Source organism: Pteropus medius, unplaced genomic scaffold (assembly GCF_902729225.1).
Source record: "Pteropus medius unplaced genomic scaffold, Ma_sr-lr_union100, whole genome shotgun sequence".
In the NCBI taxonomy this organism is placed as follows: domain Eukaryota; kingdom Metazoa; phylum Chordata; class Mammalia; order Chiroptera; family Pteropodidae; genus Pteropus; species Pteropus medius.
This window is the reverse complement of record NW_024344377.1, coordinates 1229075-1245711: the sequence shown is the minus strand read 5'-3', so window position 1 is coordinate 1245711 and position 16637 is coordinate 1229075. Positions and strand designations below refer to the sequence as shown.

General features: G+C 44.9%; 2 protein-coding genes across 2 annotated transcripts; both read right to left on the bottom strand.

The window, feature by feature from the left end:
• Positions 1-269: 269 nt before the first annotated feature.
• CUZD1 (CUB and zona pellucida like domains 1) lies at positions 270-11313 on the bottom strand. Its single transcript, XM_039870886.1, has 9 exons — positions 11232-11313; positions 9108-9258; positions 6742-6956; positions 5165-5315; positions 4601-4818; positions 3967-4139; positions 2573-2964; positions 1561-1829; positions 270-442 (listed from the first exon to the last, which is right to left on the bottom strand). Exons 1-9 carry the CDS (start codon positions 11311-11313, stop codon positions 270-272), a joined length of 1824 nt encoding a protein of 607 aa, XP_039726820.1.
• A 2798-nt stretch (positions 11314-14111) lies between these two features.
• Positions 14112-16118, bottom strand: LOC120608890 (protein FAM24A-like). Its single transcript, XM_039870885.1, has 3 exons — positions 16037-16118; positions 15248-15371; positions 14112-14301 (listed from the first exon to the last, which is right to left on the bottom strand). Exons 1-3 carry the CDS (start codon positions 16116-16118, stop codon positions 14112-14114), a joined length of 396 nt encoding a protein of 131 aa, XP_039726819.1.
• Positions 16119-16637: the final 519 nt, after the last annotated feature.

The window sequence follows — 16637 nt, the reverse complement described above, 5'->3', positions numbered from 1 at the left end:
TTATCATCTAACGTTTACTTAACATCCTTTTTCATAAACGTAAAACATTTTAAAAATTCATTAACTATTTTGGTGGTCTTAGTTTTTTAATGTATAATGCTTATTTATTTCAGTCGTCCTGCAAGGAAACACACTCTGACCACAACGACAGGAGGACCTGCCTGTCACTCTGATGAGACCTTCCCTAGTTTATTCATGATGCATGTAGCTGTGAGGTAGCATTTCCACACTCAGGAGCAGCATGTCTCACGTAAGGCTGGACCCTTTAGTTAACAGTCCTGCAGCTTCTGGTAGTTGTAGGCTGTTCTCCGATTCACAAAATGCCTCACAACGACTGTGGCCACAATCACAACATTCAGAGCAAGGACCACGAATGAAAACAGGTGCAGGCTGTTGAAAGGTTGATTCTGAGTGTCATCTCTGTGATTTTGATACTGAAATCCTGTAAATGAAAACAAGGTAAAAATGATCTAAAGGAAAGTATTACTTGGCATTACAAAATTTTCATAAATGTGTATTTCTACATAGCCTATGAATCTCATGCACCAATTAATGTATCACACGAACACAACATACAGGAACTGTTATCAAATATTTGAATTAGCTTATGTTTATGTTTCATTTCAAAGATAAAATGTCCTTTCATTTATTTGTTTAAATGGCTAATTCAGTTTGGTTCCCTGACATAAGGTGAAAAACTTGTGAAATTCAAGCATAATAATCAAACAGAATGCAGGTTCATTTACTAATGGTCACTATTGCCCAGTGTTGTCAAAATATGTTTTATTGTTGGAGAAACAATTTCTTCCTTTGAAATTGAAAAATATTTTTCTAATTCAAGACTTTTCAACTAATTTCAAACTATCATAGACGCATTGTCTTTTTAGCTAATGTGTTTACACAATTACCGAATTTAATTTTTGTTGGTTTTTTTTTGTTTTTGTTTTTGTTTTGGTCATAGAACTATCTTGCACAGACCAAATCATACTCCTTCACAGGCCATTCAAGTAATAAAGACAAATCATAGGATTCTTTTATACCAGGATCATTTTCACATAAGAAATTCTTATAAGCAGTTTTTATTTAATCATGGTTTATCCTAAACCACTGAATTATAGATTATCCTTGAGTATTTACCATTGCCTCTTTTTCATGAAACTTGGCAGAGGTCTAGTTTCGATCCTTTAAAAAGAAGCAGGGATGTTTTAAAAATATAATATTTTCTGTTTTTTAAGAAAAGCTTTTTTTCCCCCAAATAGGTGATAGTGTGAGATGCTGGTTCACCTTAAAAATACATTGCTTTTGACTTATTTATGTGCCATAGTGTCTATAATAAGTCAGAAAGCTAAGGGAAAATGTTGTGTTTAGAAGTGAGGACATTACATTTATACTAAGAAAAATAAAAATTAATCTTGTGCGCTTAAAACTCATACCCTCTTTAGGGGATTGCTGAAATTATCGTAAATCTCCAACCTCTATGTGCTTAAGAAGAACCATATTTGAGCAGCATTTTCTGAGCCACGAAGTGTTCTTAGGTCGTGAAATAGCTTTTTTTCTTACCGGAATTTGCACTTGCACGTCGATCTCTTTTCAGACGAATGGGTCCTATGATGGCATCGGTCTTCCATTTGTATAAAGAAATGTCTCGTTTCCTTCTAGAGATGCAGCCTTGGCTGCAGCGAGACTGATTGTCACCACTATCACATATCAAAACCTTACACCGTAGATACACGGAGCTCAGACTTTTCAAGAATTTAAAGGCATTAAAGTGGAATCTTCCGTAGTGTCCAGATAGGGGATACACCTCACAAGTCTCATCTCGATTACATCTGGAGCAGAATTGATGACACATTTAGAACGTATACAGAAGTTCAGTAGTTTCGATATTGAAAAGAGATGATATAAAGTTTTCTTTAAACTGTCTAATTTTTAGATTGAAAAATCTCCCTAGAAAGCCAATTCTTTAGCTCAGACCGCAGTGACTGAGCCTACAGACCTAGGTCCTGGGTGAGATAGTTCCCTCTGGCTCTAAAATTCCGAGTCCATGTGAATTCATTAGAAAATTAATTCGGATGTATTAAATTCAAACACGTTGCTTTACATACTTGCCATGAATGTGTCAGTTTGGCTGATATAGTTAAAATCCATCCGATTATAGGGGGAAAAAAGGAGAGCTTTTAAAAAAAAGAATTTGACCTTTTTTAAAAATAAGAATGCCACATATACTTTACTAATTACACGTTTTCTGGAACATATGAAATAATCTTCTGGTTTTTTTTAAATAACCAAAATGTGTGGGGAAAAAAGCAAAAATAAAATCTTCTTGACAAAACAAATTTGTTTCTACCAGCAGATATTTTGTAAATGTACTTAAAAGTCTAGTGAATATGGACTATGGCTATAGAAATGTTTTCACTTATTTGTAGCTATCACTATTTTATGAAAAGGTTAAATTTATTAAATTCTAAGGCAGTAGTACTAGAGAATATATATGTATATATGAGCTATATAGACATATTACTTCGTTAAAGTCATTACTAATCCTCGAAGAATGTCATCGATCAGTACATACCCACTCTCGATCAGGTCAAAGGTTGGAGATGCAAAGTCAGATGTGGGAGAGGCACTGCAAGTATCAAGAAACACCACCAAATTTGGATCTGATGCTTGCAGACTGACTTGGACAAAAACAGTTTGGTTCAAATCCACATAATATGGTGACTTCTGTATAGGCTTTTCAAATGACTCGGATTCAAAAAGAGCCATACTTGTGTTATATTTTCCCAGTGCACTTTGATTTTGGATTACATCATCTTCTGTTATGTACATCATCTCCACGGTAGAATTGTATTCCATTTCACACTTCACAATAATCTGGAACTGTTTCTGACGGGTGATGACTTCAGAAGTTGAGAATGTCGTGAAGGTGATTATATTGGTATAAGTAATTGAATGATCTTCTACCTGCAGCACAAGATGGAATTCAAATGTTATAAGTCCCGTAATATTTTAGAGCATTGATGTGAATACCATTTGCCAGTAGAGACATGATTTTCTTAAATCGCGAGATAATGGTTTTCATGTCAGAATACTATAAACCTTACATGTGTGGGGTTTTTTTAAGAAACATTTTTGGTAGAAAGAAAAAGTGTGAGTTGAAAGATTTAGGTTGGATCAGAAAGACTTGGAAAATTAGACAGAAATTTTTCGTTACATTAAAAACAATTTTGAATACAAATTTTCAGCCATATAAGGATTTTAGACCCAATAACATACTGACTTCCATAAACAGCACTAAGGAAGGATGGCTAACTGGGCAGTTTCCCAAATATATGCAGATAGAGGTCCTGCAATAGGCTCAGGCTGCCTTCCCTAGAGATTTGCATTGTAATATCCCAGGTATACATTTTGGGCAAAAAAATAATGATTTGCTTCTTAGCAATTCCTGTTCAACAACCTAAGCGAAAAGTCCAGGGTATGTATGTATCAAGGGGTCCCACGGGTTGAAAATGTCTTGAAGTTCTAGAAAATGTAGAACAAATCACAAACTTACGTCCTTCATGTTTAAAGTAAGGATGTTTTTACCTCCTGTATTTATAGGGAAAAGAAAATCATAAAAATACAGCTAGATTTTTGCTAAGTATGAGATGTAACATTTTCTATGCAAGTATTACTAGTGGGCTGTGAAACCCACAGCATATAGATATTCAAACTCCAGTGAGTTCTCAGAGTTCTTTACCTTTTGGGAAAGATAACTACCCTCTAGTTACCCTGAGTATGAATGCAGTAAGTTGGCACTTGTGTGTAGATGAGTGTGTGCACCAAATGCACATACGTGCTTACCACGTGTTCAAGCACTAAGATTTGGAAGTCGTTGGTTAAAGCAGCCAGCCAGTATCACGCCGTCAGCATTACCCCACGGCCTCTGGCATTTGACAAAACCCAGCTATTGACGCTTAACTCTACCTTTTTGATTGTTCCGCATCCATCAATGGGGATAGAAAATTCCACAACATTTGATATTTTGGGTCTGCAAGTTGGGTCATTTAGTTTTAAGTTAATCTCATTGTATCTCAACGATTCCAGGTAGGATTTATTTATGATAGCTCTCATCTTGTCAGAGGAGCAAGTCAAAGACGCTGTTAAAAAAAAAAAAAAAGATTATGTTAACCAGGAACTTTGGATTTTAGAAAGCTACGTGTGAGCAGGAGAATATATAAACACGCAAAACCCATTTTGCCCTAAACTGTCATCAGAAGCCCGAGATAGCAAAGCAGATGACGATCCACTGCTTTACAATGTTCGCTGTGACCTTGTTTGCAGCCGGAATCTATAAACCTAATGTTTTTAATGGCCCTTTGCAAAAGGCATTAAGGGAAACCGAATTTTCTGTAAAAATCTTTTACAGGTTAATACAATCATTAATTTCCTCTTGTATTAAGCAATACAGAGAACTCAAGCTCCTGATTATGAATATGTTCCAAAGCGCATGTGACAGTCTTGCACACAGGGAAAGCCACAGGTAGGCTAAAAATTAAGGAGCCATTTCTACGTACACAATCTTCAGAGGGCTCAGAATAGCTAAGGGAACATGACTTACTCGTGTTGACGGTTTCCGTGTAAATCGAAGTGTAGGAAGCAGAAAAGCCCCGGTAGGAATTGGCATAATCTGTTGATAGCACGACGGTCAGAGAGTCTGATGAGGATTCGAAGGTGGGCCTCACACGGCCGCACACTTGTCCAATCAGGCCGGAGGTGGTGGAGGAGCCGTCATACACAGCAACGAAATCAAATCTGCATTGCTCGTCCACTTCCAGGCTGGAGGAGCAGGGCGTCTGGTAAAACAGCTTTGCAAACCCACGCAATTCTATTTTCTATAATCCCAACCATCCCAGTCTTAAGCGATTAAGGATTTTTCCTTACAATGACATCTCAGGTTTAGGATGACAAACCTAGGGCTTTGCCAGTCCCTGGTGACCTCCACAGCTTCAGAAAAATAGTCAGTTTAATACAATAGTATCTGTTCCTTTTATACATCCCATTATTTGAAAAGTGTTTATTGATGGGGAGAAGGGTGTATGTGAAAATTTCTCTTCTCCAAGCGCCCCATTTGCCAGGTGGACTCACTGCACTTGCTCCAGCAGAAGTGGACCATAGTACTTACAAAATCTCTTTGAAGTTCAATTTTATCTTGTAACCTTTCTCCACTTGTATGTGCCACACACAATAGGCCATCTCGGGATGTGGCTTTGGGTAATTGGGGCTGGTAAAGGACCCTTCGAGAGTGTCCAGGTAACCACCGCACTTCGGGATAGCTGGAAAGGAGTTGAGGATGACCAAGAGTGTAAATCAAGACAGACTTTTCCTTTGTTTTGTGCATGAATCGGAGTTGCTTAAGTCTCACCAAGTTTTACTTCATTTCCCTCTTTCAAAATGGTAGCACACTGAGATTTTCACCCTTATCACTGGAGTTTCTGCCCATCGGTGCAGGGCAGAGAGGAAATTTTTATAACACTGCCAAATACTATTAAACTCTCACTGTAAGATCTGTCCCAGCTGTAGAGACAGACCCTCCATTCCCTGGACTGAGCCGTAGAAAACGCAGTCACACTCTGAGGACTAACACTGGAGGCTCCTCCTCACTGAGCCCCGGCCTGGCGTTCCAGGCTCCCTGGCCACGACCACGTGACTGGCTGTTCCAGTCTGTCCTTTCTTCCCACGTCACCTCAGGCTGGGGGCTCCAGCAGACACGAGGCCTCCACTGATTCCCGCCGTTCCCTCCCCTGGTCACATGACTGTTCAAAGCTCAGCTCAGTGCCGCCTCCCCGAAGCCGCCCTGGGCTCCCCCTCCCCCAGGAGAGAGCACGCAGCTGGACAAACAAAACACGAAGAAACCACCCCGAAGGCTCCTTTTAGGGGGCGGGGAAATGGTTCGGGTGGCCTGAAACACAGGCTACGCCCCAGGTAGCGGCCAGAGGTGAGGCGTGGAAAGGTGCCCAGGGTCCCGCCTGGGAAAACCACGACCGCTCCACCTGGACATGTGTCAGCACCAAGGAATCAGAGGTTTGAGCAGAGTGACCTGGTCGGCCCCGGGCCTCGGAAAGACCCAGAGTGGGGCTTCGCACGTGAACCCGCCCACAGAGCTGCTCGGCCCCGCTTCGGGCTGCAGTGGAGCCTGGGAGCCGTGCCTGCAGAACCACGTGACGTCGGATGGCCGACCAGTTAGGTCGGTGCTTCTCCGTTGCCCTCCGGTCTTCCTCAGTCACCCGGGGAACCTGTTGAACGTGAAGGTTCTCCAGCCCCAACCCAGAGCCTGTGAGTCAGCGCAGAGGCGGGGCGGGCCCTGAGTAGGCATCTCAGGAGACCTCAGGGTTGTCATCAGACAGGCAGGACCGAGAGAGTCTGCTTCGGTCTCTAACACGGTGCAGAGATCTGATCAGCATGTAATCCAGCCATCTGTCAGCCCCACCCATCTGCCTCACCTGGGACCTGGTTAGAAAGGCAAATTCGTGGGCTCCAGTCCAAAAGTAACAAATCAGAATCTCTGTGGTGGGGCCCAGGAATCTGATTTCAGAAGCTCTTTAGGTGATTCTTATATATGCAAGGTAGAGACTACTCTGGCAGACAGAGATGTCTCTGAGGGAACAGACTCAGACTCAAGATTACAGCCCCGGTGGGAGAGTGTATAACCTTCCGTCCTCAAAGGTGCTGTGTGCATAGGAATCATAAATGAGAACTTACAGGTGCCAGGAGAGAAAAAGTAGTAAAAGATGAAGACGGTTCTTTGAATTTTTGCAGAGTCAGTGACTACTTGAAACGTCAGCGTTTTGGATGCTGATTCAAATATGGGAACGTAGTGACTTGTACTGCAGACTTCCCCCAGCAGAGACCCATTGGTAGAGTTTCCGTCAAAGACTTTAATGTTTTCACGTTCACAACTTCCATCTGGATCAAGCCTGTGAACAGAACGCACCTGTGGTTAAAGAGCCACCGGCAGAGAGGGTTTCACAGAGAAGTCAACTGTTCACATTGGCATTAGTTTACCAAGCGGTGGTAATTCCGTCTTCATTTCAACGTCTCCAAGACCCGCCGCGTGCACACACACCTCCGTCAACATCCAGCCACGCGGCGCCGATCTGCAAATGGCTCAGCGAGCGGAATGAACTGCTTTTGCCAGCGTCTTACATGAAGCGAGTCGGGAAGGGGAGGGCCTGGAATCCAGGACTCCGCCCCTTCTCCCCGTTCCCATCTCTCCCGTTCTCCGTGCCCATCTGACTGTTGGGCGCAGAACCTCCCTGTTTAGAATCGGTCCCCTTTGTCGTTTGAAATCCAGAGCTGTTTAAAGGTGAAGCAAGTTTTTTGAAATGGCCACCCTTCTCAAGGTAAAGTAAATGGGGCATCTCCCTGGTCGTCCCTTCCTTCCCTCACACCACCATTTCGTCCCGAGTCCCACATCCCGCCTTAGACAGGGCAGTCCAGGGCTGTGTTTTCAGCCCATGCTGACAAGGTGCCTCCAAATGCCCTCAGAGGTCACATTTCTAGGATGACTTAGAGGAAAAACCACCAGGGCCGGCAAACCCGAATTCTTCCCCCACCTGGGACACCTCCGTGTAATCTGGAGAGTGACTTAACCTGTCTCGATTACAGTTCTCTGGCCCGCAGGTGGGATTCTCACGCCGACTTTATGCTTTGGCACGTGGGCTGATATCAGGGCATGAAGTCCCAGGCACAGGCCCGGCACACAGGCGGGGTCCGGGGAGCGAAGTGTCCTTTCCCCCTTTGCTCGTGCTGCCCACGCTTCTGCTCTCTCTTCTCTCTTCCGACGCGGCGAAAATAGTAATACGTGTTTCTCAACAGCTCCACCATTCCAGGAAGTGTGAAAGCCCACCTTCTCCTTTGTTTCTTTGAAGGCCAAACGGAAGTTACTTCCTACTGCACTGGTATCGGACCGTGACTCCCAAAGTGTAGGACCTCGACCGCAGCATCACCTGGGAGCTGGTTACTTATGGGAATTCTCAGGCCCCGCCCACCCCATCCAAATCAGAGAATCTGGGGCCAGGGCCCAGCAGTCATGGCTTATCAAACCCCGCAGGTGTGTCTGACACCCTCTCTGGTTTCAGGACCGCTGGGATGGCGCGAGAGGACAGCAGGTCCTCAAACAATGCCGTTCTGTTCAATGCCATTCCATTGTAACGTTGATGAGATGCCGTGGGCCCTTAACTCCTGTTTCTATCAGTAAGCCTATGGTAGAATTGGCGTTGTTATATGTCGTTTCGGTTAAAGTCACAGAACCTATTGATGACACTCGGTGAGGACTTACTGAGCTTGCTGCTAGTGTAGACTACATATACTTGGACTTGCAATGATTAAAAAGGGAAATTCAAACCGACAGCCAAGAGTCTGGTGACGAGGCTTAGAAAATAAGGGTTTGACTCCGAAGCCAGGTTGTTTGGATTCAATTCCTTTCCCACTTTTATGAGTATGCGATTTGAGGGGAATTTAAGGGACTTCTCTGGACCTTCTCACGCAGTGAATGGGGATTAGACTGCATCTGTCCCGGAGGGCTGGGGGGTGGGGGCCTGCTCTCAGCTTGACCCCCACTGCAATCACCTGGGCCCTTATAACACGCTTGTGAGTATATATGGCAAAATAAAATGTTTACAATAACACACACACACACACACACACACACAGTGTGCCTGGGCCCCACCCGCAGAATCGTGACCTGACTCCGTGGGGTGCAGCCTGGGAATCTGAGATCGTAGAGGTTCCCCTGTGGATTCTATGCACAGTGATGTTTGGAACTACAAGTTTAGTGTTTTAGGGCCTAGAACCTGGAAGGAGGCTGGCTGGATGCTAACCCTGGACAGTCCACGTACTTGCTCTGTGACCTGTGACAACTCCCAACCTCCCTGTGCCTGTAGCGCTTGTACCAAGCTCGCAAGACCTCTGTGACCAGAGCCAGGGGCGGGAATCAGTCAGGGCCTATCAGCCATTATCATCACCCTGGGCGTGGGTGTTGTCACCACCTAGAGGGCAGATGCCTCCTTCCCACAGAGACCCAGAGGAGTCAGCCATCCCCATGAGGACCTGAAGCCTCTACTTACTGGAAATGGGAAAAGACGATCCTGGTACTCTTGTTTTCTGGTCTTTCTAGAGTCCAGGCACAGTCCTCGTCGGAATTTAATTGCAGGATAAAGGCTTTGTGGATCTCTGACTGGCTGGCGCCTCCCAGGCTGGCCCTGCAGCTGGATTTGCCTGGTAGAGACCACAGGTGACATTGAGTGTCGGCAGTCCATACCCTCCTCATCCAGGGCCTGGGAGTCTAACCCCACATGGAATATCCACACAGGCAGGCCAGTAATTGTGAATGGTAATTCAGCTCACTCCAAAGTCAGCCACCGGCAATTGATGTCCTGTTCTTGGAGCCCTTGGGGAGAAATTTATGATTTCTCTATACATGGTGCATCAAAGAATAAATATATTAGGGCCTGAAGCAATAGTTTTAAAAAGAAGCTTTATAGCTAGAGTATACGAAACACTCTTACAACTCAATAATTCAAAGACAACCCAATTGAAAATGCGCAGAGAACCAAACTAGATATTTCTCCAAACGAGACACAAATGGCTCATAAAAGAGATACTGAACACCATTAGTCATCAGGAAAATGCAAATCCAAACCAGAATGGGATACCGCTTCACACCGATTAGGATGTGAGACAAAAACGAGAGTCAAAAACAGAAAATAACAAGTGTTGATTAGCAAAGGTGTGGAGCAACTGGAACCCTTCACCGCCGCTCAAGGGAATGGGTATGGGACAGTTCCTACGAAAGCAGTCCGGCTAGTCCTCAAAGATGAAACAGAGTTAGCATGACCCAGCGACTCCAGGGCTAGCCATACCCCGAAGGGGAATGAAAATAGATCCACACGAAAATGTGTACACCGATGTTCTTAGCAGCACTAACAACCCCCAAACGAAAAGTGGAAAACCCAAATATTCATCAACTGGTGAATAAGGAAATGAAGTGCGGTCTATCCGGTGATAACCAGGAATGGGGTGCCGATGTACATGGCGCAGCATAAATAAACTTGTAACCGCGGTGTGGAGTGAAAGACCACATAGGGCCTGACGCCCTTTGTCCAAAATATCCGGAATAGGTCAATCTACAGAGGTAGAACAGGAGAGCAGCGGTTCCCTTGGGGACGTTGGGGACATTGGGGAAATGGAGAGGAACTGTTCGTGGGTACGGAGTTTCTTTGTGGGGGGATGAAATGTTCTCGAATTAATGTTGATCGTTGCATAATCCTGCGTCTATACTAAAAGCCACTAAATTTCGCAGTTTGGAAGGATGGATTTTATAGTATGTGAATTATATTGCAATAAAGCTATTGTAGAAGAGGCAGACCAGCAGCAGCAACTATAACTGAATGGGAATTTTTAAAAAATCAAATACTTCGTAACAGAACTTGACTAATGGTTAAAAACTCCACTTAGAAACGAAGGTGTTCGTTTTCATTTTTATCTGTGACAGATGGGTGATGTCCTTATAATGGTAGTCTTCTATTTCGTTTTCCCTGACCATAACTGTTAATATTATTAGTGAAAAAAACTAGGAAGCAAAGACAATTAAAGAAAAAATATATAACCCCATCCGCCCAAGAATGATCATTAAAAACTTCTTGCAAATATTTCCAGAACCTACTTTTCTTCTTCTCTTCCACTTCAATTTTTTTTAATTCTCAAATGTATGTATTTTAAATATAAACATCATCCTATTGTACAAATTTCAGATAGTTTTTTTTTCCTTTTAAGGTAGATCCTAGATACCCTTCTTATAGCCCAATCTTATCTTTCAGAAATTGCCAAAGATTATTCCTTTGTATGGATTTATCATAACTTACAGAATAAGTGATGGAGATGAACATTGCTTTTTACGATTATGTAAGTGCACGGTACACATACCTTTGTGCACTTATATGAGTATTTCCTAACTATTAATTCTTAGTAGTGAAATTTCCTGGTAAAATTCTTTGTGCTTTTTAATTTTTATTGCCTTATGGGCCTGAAAAAAAACTTTAGTACTAACTTAAAATCCCATCAAAAGCACATGAGTAAATATTCTGTGTGTTAGGGCCAACGGCAGATATTAAATGTTTAAAAACTTTGGGCAGAGGCCTCTTGAAAGGAGGTCTCCCTGTTTTGATTAAAAAACAGATTCAATTTCTTACCTTCAGACTGAGTCAAATTAAACTCTGCCAAACATGACACAATTAAAAGAACCAAAGGGATGAGGCTTCTCATGGCTTCCATCTTCGTAAGCAGAGGAACAGCAGAAAGGGCAAGCGAGCTTTTATACTTCTCTGTTCTACAACTATCTGGTTTCATAAGCCTCCTGGCGACCTCCAGGGACATGTGTTAGTTTGACCACATAAGGAGTAGATTTCCATAAGAATATAGCAGCTGTGAGGCTGGTCCATTATCAGCACCCCCAACAGTGAGTGTTTGCTCTCCTGGGAGCACCGAGATAAAGGTCTCCCAGGGCATCTGCAACACTTGGCATACAGTGGGCACTGAAGTTCCACGTGGTGCAGACTGGGAATCGGGCCCTTGCCCCGTTATTTGTTCAAATCGCAAAGGGGTGCCATCGTTCACACCTTCGGCCTTCACTGCCTTTCTTTAAATATTACAGCCTTTGGATCACCTGAGGGGTGGGGGTGGGGGTGGCACCTGGGCCACTCTGATGCCTGCCAGGATGTTGACACTGAGGGACAGGAGGTGGTGGCACAGGATGAGGAGGGAAAAAACGGGGCAGGTCCAGGTTCAGCTCCCAGGCATTTCTATCTGGTTACGTCCAGAGAGCCTGAAGAAGGCGAATTAAGTCCCCCGGGCACTGTTTTATAGATGAGAGAAGGGACTCTGGTGTCCAAGGTGAGAGCAGTGCTGCCGGGGCACGTCCGGCACCTGTGATGTGCGGAAGTTGTGCTTATGAGGAGCTTGTATGTGGGGCTGCCCTCTTCTCATTCATTCATTCATTCATTCAACAAATATTCATTAGCTACTGTTCCGGGGCCTGGGGATACAGAATTGAATACGAGAAACACCGTCCCTGCCCACGTGGAACTTATTCTCTGAGAGAGACAAAAGACAAATAAAAATAAACTACGAATAGTGGGAGGTGCTATAAATCTAGTAAAATGGTGACGGGATAGAGAGTGGCTGCGTTTGGTCGGGGAGAGATGCAATATTAGGGTGGGAAGAGGGGCATCTTGAAAAGACGAAATTCCAACAAACACAGAAAGAGGCGTTCGCATGTGATCCGGGCTTGGGGGATGCATTTTAGGCAGAAGAATGGGCACGTGCAAAGGCCCTGAGGCAGGAACCAGCTGGGCACATCAGCAGAATAAGGGAAGTCTGGCCAGTTTTGTGGATGGGAGGATAGAAAGGAGAGATAGATCATGCTCAAGTGGTGAAGAACTTGTAGGTCGGATGAGGAGTCTGGATTTTATTCTAAGTTCAATTAGAGCTTTTCAAGCAGGAAATGATGACTAATTTTTAAAGAATCTTCCCAGCAGCTCTGTGGAGGTAAAGTGAGGTTAGAGTGATCCTCTAACCTTCCTGGTTGCCCTCAACCCTTCTATGAGGTACTGACTGTCCTGGTGCCCAGAACTCCTCACTGGGCTCTAGAATATTGGGGTCCTTAGAGAGGGCACAGGCCTATCTTGTGACCCGGAGGATCCTTTCCAGGTTGGGTCCCTGCACCAGGTGTTTGGCCCCACGCCCGGTGCTGCAGTGGCAAGGCCAGCACCTGTGACATTGAGACATTGTGTTCCCTAAGAGGTGGGACGCTCACCAAGGCACCTGCGCAGCTCCACTCAGGAGCTTGCTGGTGACAGGAGAAAATGGAAGCGCATATACCACCTAAGACAAGGCTGGAAGCAGTAGATGCCAGGAGAGAGACAAAGAGCTCCAGCTCAGCCAGAAGTTCTCGAGGAGGAGGATGCAGCCTTGACTTTCTTAAAACTCCTACTGGGGCTGGGGGCACTCACCCTCCAGGGAGATCCTCCGCAGTTCCAAGGACTGCTCTGTGAAAACAGCTCCACTCCCATACCCCTTCTGGCAAATTCCACTGTTACTAAAGTGCTGAATATTCCCTCTACCTGTCATCCTTTTTAATCCCTTTTAGTGGGTAAACACCTGTTACTAGTTAATTCTTTACATTCAGTAAGACACATGATGCTCACGAAGCAAGGGTTTTGTTAATGACAATACAAATTATGGTTTACAGATGGGGAGTCTGTGATTAGCAAGGGGTTCCAGAAGGCTCAGTGGAAAGAGCAGGAACAGAAGTCGTCAGTAGTACATCCTATGGCTACTGCTGGCACCAAGAGAACCTGGGCTTTGGCACTGAGCCGGAGGGGCCCGTTAGCAGTTAAAGACATTGACAACCGAGTCAGCAAAGATCAGTATTATAGAGCAATCCGAGGAGGAGGAAATCTGAAGATTCGGAGGACGCCCGGAGGAGGAATCTCAGGTTTTGTAAATGTCCGTTTGGCGCCGCTGAGCTCAACCCGATCATTACACGGGTCACGCAGCCTGAAAAACCCAGCACCATCCCACCTGGCTGTTCTCTCGCTCTCCGGGATTTGTGGCCATCCCCGTCAGGCTGTGGAACCTGATTGTCTGAGGTGGAGTAGCCGGATTAGAGGGAACGAAGCCCTCAGAAGGAGAGGAGCTGAATGAACTACTCACTCCAGCGTGGGAAGTTTAGCTAGGCTGGAAACTGGAAACGCTGGAAGATCAATACATATTTTTCTTCTGGGGGTTGGAGATGTGCTAGATGTTCCTATTTTCTACTCTCTCCTTCTACTGCAATGTAATATTACAAACTAGTTGCCCCGAGTCCCAGAGTGGGTGATACACAAATTTAGGTATATTTATAACAAAAATGCCAGAGGCAGGATTATTTTCAATATTGCATTTATTCAAAAGTACATAAATATATTATTATATAGTACATAATATAACGTAAACACTATAAAACGACTAGAATAATAAAACATCTACTAAGAAAGAAATATTGCTCATCAGGATATTTGTGTCCCCCCAAGTCAGAGCCCCTCATTTACATTACAGTAGCACGGTGGCAGGGCTTCGAAATTGGCATACAAGTTACAGTCATCACAGCACCCGAGGTTGGGACAGGACGCGGCGGTGATAGATGTGGCCGCCGTGACTTTGTCCTGGGCGACCATGGCTGGATCGTTATTTAAGGTGAAACAAACAGGAACGTTTGGAACTCTTAAGAAAAAAACACACAACACACGGGATTACAATCTTCCCTCTCAGTCCATTTGTTAACGAATTGTCGGCGGAGCTGGCAACTTTAGGGCTGGAGCCAGCCATACATGGGTCACCAGCCTGACGTGAGAGCTGTCTGCCCCCCTCCCAAGCTCCTATCTAGTTTCTTCCTCTCCTAAGATTGCTAGAAATGTCAAGTCAGATCACAGAGAAGAAGGGAGAGTGACGTGCCAGGGGGGGTCTGGTCGCCGCAGGCCCGCCAAGTGCAGAGCATGATGGGGAAGGGGCCACAGTCGGCCGGCCCCCGGGTCTGGAGTTTACCTTCCAGCTCACGGGCTTAGCTGCCCTAGAATGGGAACATCACTGCTCCTGATGCCTCACCTCTCCCATATTTGAAAGGTCCTGTCCCCAAATTTAATTATGTCTTGTCTGATCTACACTCCCTTGTCAGGTGTCTCCCAGGAGCTTCACACAGCTCTGGCTCCTCACAGTCCGACAGGCCACCACCTCACTGTCCCCAAGGCCATGGGCAGAGAATATGAGCACACCCTGAGCGCCCCTCAGCTCAGGCAAGAGATGGAGTCAGCCCGGCCTGAGGGACCACGGGGCAGAGACTCGCTGGTGCAGTCTCCTCACAGTCTTCGGTCCACGGTGCCGTGCCGGGGACAGAGGGGCCCAGCCAGTGTGCCGAGTCAACCCGCTGAGGGCAAAGCCCCGACGACAGCACCGCAGCGCTGACACAACAGCCACCTGGCTGAGAACACTCACTTATGAGCTCACAACCCCAAGCCAGAAGGGGAGGAAGCCAAGATTCTAGGCTCACCTGCCTTTGCCTTTTTAAACCTGCCCACCCCCCACCTTCCTGACCTTGCCCAGCGCGCGGCCCCAGGGCAAGGAGAGACCCTGCTCAAGGGTCCCATTTGAGGGGTGTTATTTACTCACTCACTTTAATGCCCTGGTCACTTTGATGTAAAGACCAATGACGACACCCATCAACACGAGCATAGCCATCAGAATACAGCTACCAATGCAGAGCATAATTATCGAGTTGATATCAGAAGATGCACCAGCTAGGCAGAGAAGTGCAGGCAAGCAGTGAATATGGCTTCCCTCCCCACATGGCCAGGTAGCAACCTCAAAATGCTTACTTTAGTGAAGGGAGAACGAACCCAGAACCACAGAGCCTTCTGGGTGTGAGACACACATGAGACTTCCCAGGGAAGCCTAGGAGCCTTAGCTGGCCCAGAGATGGAGAAGAGGCTTTGTTTATGAATGAGATGGGGCTGAAATGCTCAATACAGCGAGAAGGAAGGAAAGGCAAGTGGGAATCTTCTCCTCCCTTTTGTAGGCAGTAATGAGCAGTTGTAAATAACAAACAGGCCTGCGCTTGAGCGACTGGTTTTATTCCCCAAAACCTGGCCCCCTGAACTATGTAAGAATTAACCTCTCACTGTATGTCAGACTTAAAACTCTCCTATGGGAACGATTAAGAGAACGACTCTTTCAAAATGTCACGTTCGACAATGCTGAGCATATACAGACCCGTTTTGTAAGCGATACATGTTTTAAGAACTAAGTTTTCAGTTCTCCCACTGACTTTCTTTCTCCTAAATCCTAAATCCTCCCAGGAAATCAAATTTGTCTGGAATAAGCAACTTGTTTAACCCGACTCCCTGAAACTAAGTAACGGTGAGTCAGGAGAGAAGAATAAGCAATCGCTGCCAAACATACTTACCCGGGTCTACGACTTGATAGCCGGATGACCGCTGGCAGTAAAAGAAAAACACAATTAAAAGAAGCTTTAGGAAACAGTACATCTTATCAGGAATTTCTTAAACCTTTAACTTGAGAAAGAAAATTCTTATTATCCTCATTAGAAGTGATTAAGATATTAAGTTTGAAGAGCTCGCTTTTAGAAGAGCAGTCTCTGCCACGGTTAGCAGAATGAACAGCCACTGTCCAGCTCCAACTTCTATGCCTCTCAGGACACAGGCTGTGTGACATCAACTCTTGAGACACCACCTCTCTTTCTTGAAGTTCTGAATTCCATTCCATGTTCAGATATATTTTAGCACCAATGGAAATAGGAATGCCCAAATATAATTTTAAATCATTTAGTCTCCATCTCACCTTTTCAGATTTGACTGTTAATCAAAAGCAAATTTGAGTTCATAATAAAGGGACAGTAATATGGAGAGCCTAATATCTAAAAATACTCATAGGTCTAAAAGTTCAGTGATAAAAGACTGATTAGACTTTGTGTTTTAGCCACATGGTGAAGTAATATAAAGTTATAGCCATTTAACAGGATTCAGATATAGGTTCGCTAGCTTCAG

Coding starts and splice junctions, on each gene's coding strand:
- CUZD1 (XM_039870886.1), bottom strand. CDS start 11,313: ATGGAAGCCATGAGAAGCCTCATCCCTTTGGTTCTTTTAATTGTGTCA. Junction 9,259..11,231: donor TAATTTGACTCAGTCTGAAG/GTAAGAAATTGA, acceptor GGTCTCTACCAG/GCAAATCCAGCTGCAGGGCC. Junction 5,316..6,741: donor CTTTTTCTCTCCTGGCACCT/GTAAGTTCTCAT, acceptor ACTCCTTTCCAG/CTATCCCGAAGTGCGGTGGT.
- LOC120608890 (XM_039870885.1), bottom strand. CDS start 16,118: ATGTACTGTTTCCTAAAGCTTCTTTTAATTGTGTTTTTCTTTTACTGC. Junction 15,372..16,036: donor CTATCAAGTCGTAGACCCGG/GTAAGTATGTTT, acceptor TTCTCTGCCTAG/CTGGTGCATCTTCTGATATC. Junction 14,302..15,247: donor AAAGTGACCAGGGCATTAAA/GTGAGTGAGTAA, acceptor TTTTTTCTTAAG/AGTTCCAAACGTTCCTGTTT.